Source organism: Colias croceus, chromosome 18 (genome assembly GCF_905220415.1).
Source record: "Colias croceus chromosome 18, ilColCroc2.1".
Lineage (NCBI taxonomy): Eukaryota > Metazoa > Arthropoda > Insecta > Lepidoptera > Pieridae > Colias > Colias croceus.
The window spans coordinates 4,599,514-4,609,836 of record NC_059554.1 but is presented as its reverse complement, the minus strand read 5'-3'; the positions used below and the strand labels follow the sequence as shown (position 1 = coordinate 4,609,836).

The window sequence follows — 10,323 nt, the reverse complement described above, 5'->3', positions numbered from 1 at the left end:
TATGTAGTTACTAGTTTTATAAATATAGCCATAATTTGTATAATGTGATATCTCTGAATTATTATGATACTCATTTACAATCATTAGGTATGGCCAACTTATATACAGTTCGTCAAGGCGAATTGTTTCTAATTAGTAGTAACACAAATACTATACTGTAGGTACTATACTATTAGTAGGTACCTACATCCCTAAAATACTTAGTAGTAATCTACAAAGTTTGTGAAGTTAAGTTTGTGAAACTTTTACCTTACCTATAATTAAATTTAAACAACATATATGATATATGATATTTTATATATATATGATATTTTATCACGACCCTGCTACAAAATAGAACCGTATTTAGCCGTCACGTATCGATTCTCTGTTCAAATATAGCATTCCAGTCAATCCGCCGGTTGAAGGCAACAATGTTCTTTGAGCGTCCACTAGAACGCCCAGCACTCAGCCACTTTGCCTACAAAGCTTCGACACTAGTATAAAGCGATCGCTTTGAGTTTAAGCTTGACTTACGACTCGAAACATATCGATGTGTTAGCTACTACATGCAGAGCCGTAGCCAGGTAACCAAGGGCCCTGGCAAATAACAAAATACCTAGGGCCTCTCGACGATCAACGAAAAGAAACAAAAACGCCCTAACTAGCTAAGTTGCAACCTGTCATATTTATTGAAAATGGGAGAAATTGCCGAAAACTTAGTTCTATCGCAGATATAATACAATACCTATTCTGTGGATATTTTCTGCTAGGATTCGAGGGCTGGGCCCCACTTACCCCTGGGGCCCTGGTCTAATCTACATAGCTACTTACGATGTATTCGTATGAGTTCCTGAAGTGTTCATAGTTCGCACAATTTCCGTAGAGCTACGCGTTGTTCATTCCAATTGCAACGCGATACAATACAATAAACAATGTAATACACTGCACAGTGCTCTGGTACAAGTGTTGAATATTAATAAGTAACTGTTTAGTATTTAGTTACTCATTTAAAATGTTCCTGTAGTTAAACAAAAACATTTTTTATAGGAGTTATACAAAACTTTTTCATTACTTTATGAATGTAAAAACAATTTCTTTTGTGTTTTACATAGGTAAGTAACCCATTACATTTACAGTACATCTAACCAGTAAGTTTAAAAGTAAGTGTTAGAGCATCGTTATAGGTTTAAAATAATAATGTATATTTTTTACATTTTAATAAGATTAATAGTATTTACAACACAAACATTACTGTAATATATTACGTTATGATATAGATTTATAGCTAAATTTATAAGTGAATAATTAAATAAAAGTTTCGGAGATGATACACACAGCGCCATCTAGTGGTAAGCATGGTAAATACTACTATTTCAGAAAAGGGAAAACTAAAAAGATTTTTGCTATAATATAATATCCCACCAAAAACATAAATGTAAAATTTGGAGAACAATGCTTATTCCAAAATATAACTTTTTTAATTTGAATAATATAATTATTTTCACAAAGCAAACAACTAATGACCTATTGAACCCCACAATTTGATGAGGCTAGTTTTTAGAACCTCACAAAATATAAACAGTATGTAAAACTAGCCTCATCAAATTATGGGGTTCAATAGGTCATTAGTTGTTAGCTTTGTGAAAATAATTATATTATTCAAATTAAAAAAGTTATATTTTGGAATAAACATTGTTCTCTAAGAGAAAATAAAACAATTGAGTTTTCAGTCAACCTAAGAACTTAATACATCTTTGTAAATAAATTTCTGGACTGTCTGCAGAACTTGGCACACATTTAGATCTCATTTCTTTTTTTGGCAAATTAAGTCAACGATTGAACTCGGCTCCAAATTTTACATTTATGTTTTTGGTGGGATATCATTACTTTTGGTACAGAAAATTACTCTGCAAATTTGATTTACTTTATGAATATAATACTTTTTATACACGATTTTTTTTTTCTTGCGGTTTCTCTGTATGGTTTGTTTAGTATTATTTTCTATATTTTCTTATATGTTATGAATGTCAGCGCACATTGCCCCGTCATTATCTGCAATTTTTTAAACTCGTTTTCTGTTTAAAAGATCACATGATTTTCTAAACATCCAGCGTGAATTTGTACACACACTATTACCAAGATGCAAAGATCGTTGTCGAAGAATCGTCGCCTTACTCCATGACGTTACGGTATTGCCATGACGCGATCTTGAAATTTTACTCTAAACGCGCCTAAAGATGTTTCACTCATATTAATATTACGCAAATTAAATCATTTCGACCTTCGACGAAGCCTCCTTCCATTACACCATTTATGGTAATTATTTTTGCATGCTTGTATTGGCTGAACATGTTTGTGCTTTATTAATATAATTGTATCACCATTGAATACCATTATATAAAGCGAAATAAAGATTTTATTTATTTATTTATGTATTTATTTATTTACACTGAAATTAAAACTAAACTAAACACTCATAAATAAAGAATAAATAAATGTGAATATGTAAAATTATATATTATTTTTAACTGTATGAGCAATATTTTTATTACAAATTTCTTTTATTTTACGTTTAATAACAGTTTTGAATAAAGAAATCATGCAATCGAAGTAATCCGCCCTAGCGATACTAGCGCGAGTGAGTGTGATGTCAGAGGCGCTTCGAATCTACAGATGTTTCGTCCTAAAATATGTAAACTTCAATAATCTATATCTCAGTCATTTATTGATGGATTTCAAAATTTTTTTCGGCCACTGATTAGTTTTGATCTATTTTTTAAGACTTGTAAGGTGAATATACTATTTTCTATTTTTTAAACTTTTCCATTTTTCCATACAAACAAAATTAATGTCATTGAAAAAAAAAATAAATACAAATAAATTCAGTATTTTCTGATTTTTTCCTTTGTACACTCACTATTACCTAGTTGATTACAAAATTTGAACTTTCTAGGTCATCTGGAAGTGGGTTAGGTTTTGTATATATCTATAAGTCAGTCAGTCTTAAAAATTGCGATTTTTGGATATTAATATCTACGCAACTGTTTAATCTTTATTTATGAAATTTAAGGTTCTTGTTTATCTTGAGGATCCTCTTGATATGTACCAAATTTGGTTTATTTAACTTAAATAGTTTTCGAGTTATAAGGGGGTGAAAAGTGGCTCGAAATGGTTCGTGTAAATATACACACGGCTGCTGCTCGCCAGTTCTCTTCGCTTGAACTCGGCTTGACACGCTGCCGCGTGTCTAGATGTACTTCATTGAATATCTAATACACGTGTCGATTATGCATAAAACAATAAAAAGTTTAAACCCTCATTAGATAAGACAGAGCCATGATCCACCGCGCTACCAGGATATTTGTTTTTTCAATTTAGTAAGATTTGAAAAATAATATTGGTAGGTATGTACTGACAATGTTATTGATACAAATTCCAATAAGATATAATACGTAACCACTAACCACTCTCACCACAAGAACTTGAATAATAATATCTTATTTTATTTATATCTAGATAAAAGCAACAGCATGTGATTAGATCAGACTACAACTTAGCTTTACTAATTAATACAAAACCAAAACAAACGTAAATATAACCAAGGAACTACTCGTGCATACGTGATGTCCCACATGTATTAAACAAGGATATCCTCATTTTAAATACTTCCCTTCCTTTACAAAAAGGACTGCATTCACACAAAAAACTAATCTCCGATATCCAACGTTCCGTGTGTATTCTTCGGAAAAATATCGGATAATCTGTACACCCAGTGGTCAGTAGGGGGTGAGGCGGGCGTCAAACCTTAGTTGCTACTCCATTGAAACCTCCCTGGGTGGCGAGCGGTGGCCATGCACGTTTGTTCACAGGAAAAAGGGGGAAAACGAATCGCAAATCAACCATTCAAAGCGAATCGAAAATTAATTATAGCTACGGATAAAAGTTTATTATTGTTCTGCGTTCGTTTCCTTTCTGTGATGCCTTTGTTTATTTATTTTGGAAATAGAACTTAAAACTAACACAGTAGCATTGAGATTTAATTATTTATCAATGTTTTTTGATAAAATTGTGAATAACATTCAAAAATCTTATTATTTATTCCATCACAATTATTATGATGTTTTTCGGAATTTCAAAGGTTTTACAGTTTTTTGCAAATTGAACCATTATTTTTTACATTCGTACGAACACTTGAAGTTTTATATAATCAAAGTAGTTTTGACTAGGTATTTTATCCAAAAATTATTTGTTACTAAATTTTACCTCTAGCCTTTTAGGGGCACTTAAATATAGTCTGACGAGCGGATATAAAATAAAATAGGTCAATTCAGACAACAAGCTTAATAATTGTTTTTTTTTGTCGATTAATTTAAAGTCTAGACATTAGAGTATTATGATAAGAAAGAGAAAGTTATGAAATAAACTTTTTGATTTTATATTATTATGATAACTATATATATTATTATTAGTATTTAATAAATTTTCAAATCTTATGATCCAATCAATATTCTGGACAAAAAGAGTCTGTATTGTTTATTGTGGAAGTTTATGTGGAATCAAAGCAATTTATTATTTTAAACATTGTGATAACGATAAGAGCATGAACGTTACTCAATTATGTGTGAATAATTAATGTAAGTATGTATTGTGTTATTAAAATAATCCAATAACGTTTTATAAACTTATTTTAGTCGTTACCAAAAATAAATAATCAAAGTACACTTGTGCCATTCATTTGATATATGAAGTGCATTTAATTTTGTAATCCAATTAGGTACAATTCGTTTTAAAAAATGTAGGTAAAATAAAAGGCAATTTAAGCCGTAAAATAAATATATTTCGTAATCATATCTAAAACAAGGCATAACATTTTTTCCTACGTTTCCAATGCGCTCTCAACAAATGTATTGTAGAAGCTCGCGTGGGGATAAGCATCGTGTGCATTTCTAGGTTAAATGTAGCAGCGTTGCATATTTATATTGTAATTCCTACGCAACATGACTACCTGCAGTAACCTTCCCCTTGAAGGAACAATCGGAATGCCTCGGATATTTTGTTAGGCTGTTCCTCCAAAACCATTCCACAATCCGAAATACAAAGCCAAGACGTCTTTGATGGCTCCAAACGACCGTTGAATGTCACTGTGTCTTCCACGTGAGGAGAGAGAGCCCCGGTTACGTTCAAGACGGGGACCTTGACAGAGTTGCTGTCGCGCGAGATTCCCAGGTCCGTACGGCGCAGGTATGAATCAATAAACATAGATAAATTAACTGGGTTCACATGTGAGAAACACTCTTTGTAGACGTGCACTAAATCGTGGTTACGATTGTCAGTGCTTCGACCGAAATGATGCCACATGAGATAATCTAAGGCTCCTTGAGTCATCCCACTGGAACGAAGCTGTCTACTATTAATTTTTTGATAGAGCCATTCGGTCCACCCGGCCTGGGTGGAAGTGCAGTTGATCAAAATTAGCGCATCTACTTTTTCTGGGTTAGCGAGCGCATAACGCGATAGTACATTAGCTCCTGCACCTACTCCAAATCCAATGAACGACCTTATTCCAAAGTGGCCGAGAACAAAATCAATCTGGGAAGACAATTCATCCATACTAGGATAAACGAAATCTTCGGGTAGGGTTGGGGCACCCTCTTCTTGGCCGGGAGCATTAACGTGATAGATGCAAAATTTGTCCAAAATAGCTCTCATATCAACAAAATTGAAAAACGCTTGAAAATTCGCTGCATAATTAAGTCCGAGGTCGTGGTAGGTGATTATGGCGCGTTTTTTACGGTCCCCCCGGACTGCCACCAGGATGTCGCCACGCGAGGTTCTGACCCTCTCCTCCACGCATGCGCCGTCGCTTTGCAAGCGTCGATCAGAAGGGTAATGTAGCGCAACACTTTTTAAATCATCATCTAAATTGTCTGAAGACATCATGTTGAGGAGCGCGATGTTCTCGTGTACTGTGGTCGGCATTATCCTGGCTAGAAACTTCCTTATAGAGCGCAAACTGCCGACTTCCGTTGTATACAATTGGATAGTTGTGTAACAATGACGTTACGATCCTACCTTTATTTTAGTCGCAAGTATAATTAGCATCAATTAACGTAATTCATCAGGTGCAGCTGCCGAGAAGAATCTTCCAGGTTTCATGTCATAATCACGAAACTTATATTATTACTGCACGTACATTAACTCCAATGCAGTAACTAAAACCACTTTCACTTGCCGTTCACTTTTACCTTTTTGTTTAATACGTATATTCCATGTTTCAATTTCGATGGACGATGTTTTATTAAAAGAATAACGCAAGAAAATAGTCAATAAAGTGTTGACCGGGCGAACGTAAGTCCCAACCAGCAGTCGATTCGGCACTACTCGGTCCCATTCGTCATCAATCGGCCTGGCCTCCACGGCCCACTTGAATAACAAGGTCGACTCGCAGCAACTTCAGTGCGGTAGGGAAGCCCGCGCATGTGTAATCAAGATAGTCGATTCCCGATTGTTATTCAACGGACTAACGTACCGGTCTATTACTATGAAATGTACGTTGTCGATCTATTTTTTTATTTTTTATTGTATTATATTTATAACTTCAATATTTGAATGAAATACGATAAGATTGTTTTAATTTAAGGAACTATACATTAAGTATCTACATTTACATTTATTTTTTTCTTGCTACTGTAAAGTTTACAGTTCACAACAATGCTTCTTATATATACAGTATTATCTATGAGCCCTACCCTTGGCCCTACCTGACATGGGTTCCCCTTTCGATAGTTGAGGTGAAAAAAAAGTTACCAGTTTTTTACTGATGACTCTATCAGCTTGCCATTCGTCCTGCAAAAAGATTTAATCTTAAAGATAAGATTGGAAAGCTAATAATAAAATATATATTAACCAATATTTAAAGAAATCTACCTAATTTATTAGGTATTTCATATGACTATAGGTATTGAAACGGTTTTTGAATTTTCTTTTTATTAAGTAATAAATAATAAAGGAACAGATGATAAACTGTACCTATTTGTTACCTACATAATTTCCACTGTTCGTTCAATGTTAGATAATAATAGAATTCCATCCTTGGATAACCCAATTTAATTTGCAATGAAATGGAATGAATGCATGCACGCATGCTTTTTTTCTGTAAATCAAAATCATTAAAACAAAATAATTTAGTTCTATTGATTTTATCATCATATTTATTATTTGTTTCTTGTTTATTATTCCTCAGATTATTCGTTGAATGTGGTTAAGGACTTTGGAATGTCAGTGGTAGTAGGTATATCATTAGATAATTACCTATTTATTGTTTAATCGTGCATTATTGCATGAACAAAATATCCTATGCACTTATGTGTACCTACGGTTAACGGTACAATTACCATAAATCAAATTCTAATTATACTTTTTTTGAAAACTTCTATTTAATGAATAGTTAAAATTGGATACATTAAAAGTTTATCTCTACACAAGCTCTACACAGAAGCTATTTAAAGGTAATATGATTTTACATCTAAACACTAATATTGGACCCGTCTTTTCACCTCTAAGAGCATTAAACCAACTTCATGCTCTAAGATTCACCTATTTGAAATATTAATTTTTTGTTTTTTTTTTTTTTTGTAAGGTGTTTCTCAATGTTAGCCAGAAGGGCTTCTACATTTTAACGCGGACGCGGGGGTGAACTGAAGGTTCACCCTGGTAGCGACATGCACAAGGGCGTCCCCCCTTGACGGGGACCACGAACCTCGGCTTGAGCTGTCGCTTGAGTGGAGGAGGCCAGAAGGGCCCTAATCGGACGGGATGAAATATTAATGTGAGTCTATTAATAGACTATACACTGTATACAGTATACTGGTAGCTAGCTGTCCAGTGAAAAGTACCTAAAACTGCCAACTAGGTGTATGCTAGTATGTGTTAGTTTTATAAAACTTATAACGTGGGATGACAGATGACGGTTCAAAACTTCTATTTATACAAGGCTCGGGTGGCTCGGGGTCGGGACACGTTAAACAAAGAAAATTTGCAACTCTATGAGTTGTTTTGCAGACTTTATAATATCTCTATACAGTATACATATATATTACACGCACAGCAATGCAGCTAGCTAGTGTAAATAAAATTTTAATTACGTGTCATGTTATTGCTCATGTTATTGCAAGAAACACCAGCGCGGCACAAACTCTATTACTTATATCAATTTAATGTGTGGCGGCAGCCCTTCGGGAGAACATCAATTAGTAACAAATGAGGGGAAAATTAAACGCTCGATTCGCATTCGAGTTCATATTATGAAATTTTTATTTTGTTGAACATTGTTTTAATTTGGTATTCTTTATTAAACTTACGTAAACATGCATCTATTTACTTCGTTTCTTCCGTAAAAATATATATTTTTTGTCACATAAAATCTCTTTTTATTATATCAGTATCTATAATTAATGCAAATTTCCTTCAGATTTAATAGAAAGCACTTACGCGTTAAAAATCATGGCTGCAGTTTTAACTTTTTAAGTAATATTGGTGCTGCTTCTTTAATCATAACTGCAACCTCTATTGATTACGGATAATTTTTTACCCTTTTTAATTCGACTAGACAGCTATTAAAAAGCTCATTAGTGATGTTACCCAAAAATTGGTTGGTGAGTTTCGAAAAGCATTGCATAAATGAAAATGTGCTCTATGCGTAGTACAATAACGTTCAAAAGAAATAATATTTGTTAGTGTCACCCGGCTCTGTTATTTTTCACTTCATAATTGGTATCCTATCAGATTTTGAACAAGCTAAGCGTAAATTTTAATTTCAGTGCGGCGTATCGTATAATATAACCACAAATTTTGACCAAAACTGAAAGCTCTAGAGAGCTTTTATTGACTGGATAAAACGTATAGAATAGATAGGAAATATAAAGCATGATAATAGTTATTGTTGATTAAAGTTAACCATTAATGACAATTGTTATAGATAGAATAGATATATAGATTTTGCAGGTAGGTAATAAGCCGTAATTAGGTACCTATGAAATCTTGTTTTTTTTACCTAATCTTTTGATCTTATTTTTAACGAACATAATATTCAAATTAAATTTATATAATTCATACCCTTGATTGACATATTAATAGTTGGTACATGCTACTGTAGGTATCTCTATAATATAAAAATTAAAAATGAATCGCAAAATGTGTTGGTAAGCGCATAACTCGAGAACAACTGAACCGATTTCGTTAATTCTTTTTTTATTACATTTCTTGAAGTACGAGGATGGTTCTTATAGAGAGAAAACGTAAAAATGTACCACGGGCGAAGCCGGGGCGGACCGCTAGGTAGTTAATTATATATTTGTATAGTATGTATGTATAATATTTAATCTATAGTAATCTAGACCAATTTCTAATATAATATAGGCCATTCATAGGCTCTTAGACAATATCTTTCCAATTCCAATTTCTTATGGAAGTTAATTACTTATCAAACGTGACTGGAATAACATCGGATGGGCTAATGATTCTCCTGACTATAAGATGTCCTAGAACAATATTAGTATGTAATGAAGTAGCTGACGCTATTTTCGTATTAATGATTTTTTTATACACGCTTGTATGTAGATACCCGTTATCAGTAACATAGCCACTAACATTCAATGTTATTTTTACACTCACAAGGTAAAACCATTTATTCGTAGGACCCTTCGTGTGAATAATATTATTATCCTGACAAAGAAAGCCCCAAGGAAAACCCCATAAAATCAATAGGTACCTACTATTGTATCACGCAATGTAGGTGGACTAAACCACCCTTTTTGTATAAATTATTTTTGTTCACTTATGGTTTTTAATTAGTTGGTAGTTACGTAATATAAGAAGAATTATAAACGAAAGAAGAAACATCATAGGTGGTAACGTTACATAATACTACCTATGTAGTGACATATAATCTGTATATATCATCTTAATATATATAAATCTCGTGTCACAATGTTTGTCCTCAATGGACTCCTAAACCACTTAACCGATTATAATAAAATTCGCACACCATGTGCAGTTCGATCCAACTTGAGAGATAGGATAGTTTAAACATGTAGGTACCACGGGCGAAGCCGGGGCGAACCACTAGTTATATTATAATATATGATGTAAAGTGACCATTTCACACCATCATAAATTTAACAAAAATAGCACTTTGAATGAATCATTTTATTTGTTATCTCATAGCTTCATAATATTACAGCGGTCAAAACAATTGAAACTCTTATACAGGTAATTTTTTATTACCCCATATACCCAGTGACGGATTAACCCTTAATCAAATTAAGCAATTGCTTAGGGCAT

The 10,323-nt window shown here is 33.2% G+C and overlaps 1 protein-coding gene across 1 annotated transcript; it reads right to left on the bottom strand.

Annotated features, from left to right (window-relative positions):
- Positions 1 to 4,797: 4,797 nt before the first annotated feature.
- LOC123699628 (protein NDRG3-like) lies at positions 4,798 to 6,380 on the bottom strand. Its single transcript, XM_045646620.1, has one exon. It carries the CDS (start codon positions 5,959 to 5,961, stop codon positions 4,984 to 4,986), a length of 978 nt encoding a protein of 325 aa, XP_045502576.1. The 5' UTR covers positions 5,962 to 6,380; the 3' UTR covers positions 4,798 to 4,983.
- Positions 6,381 to 10,323: the final 3,943 nt, after the last annotated feature.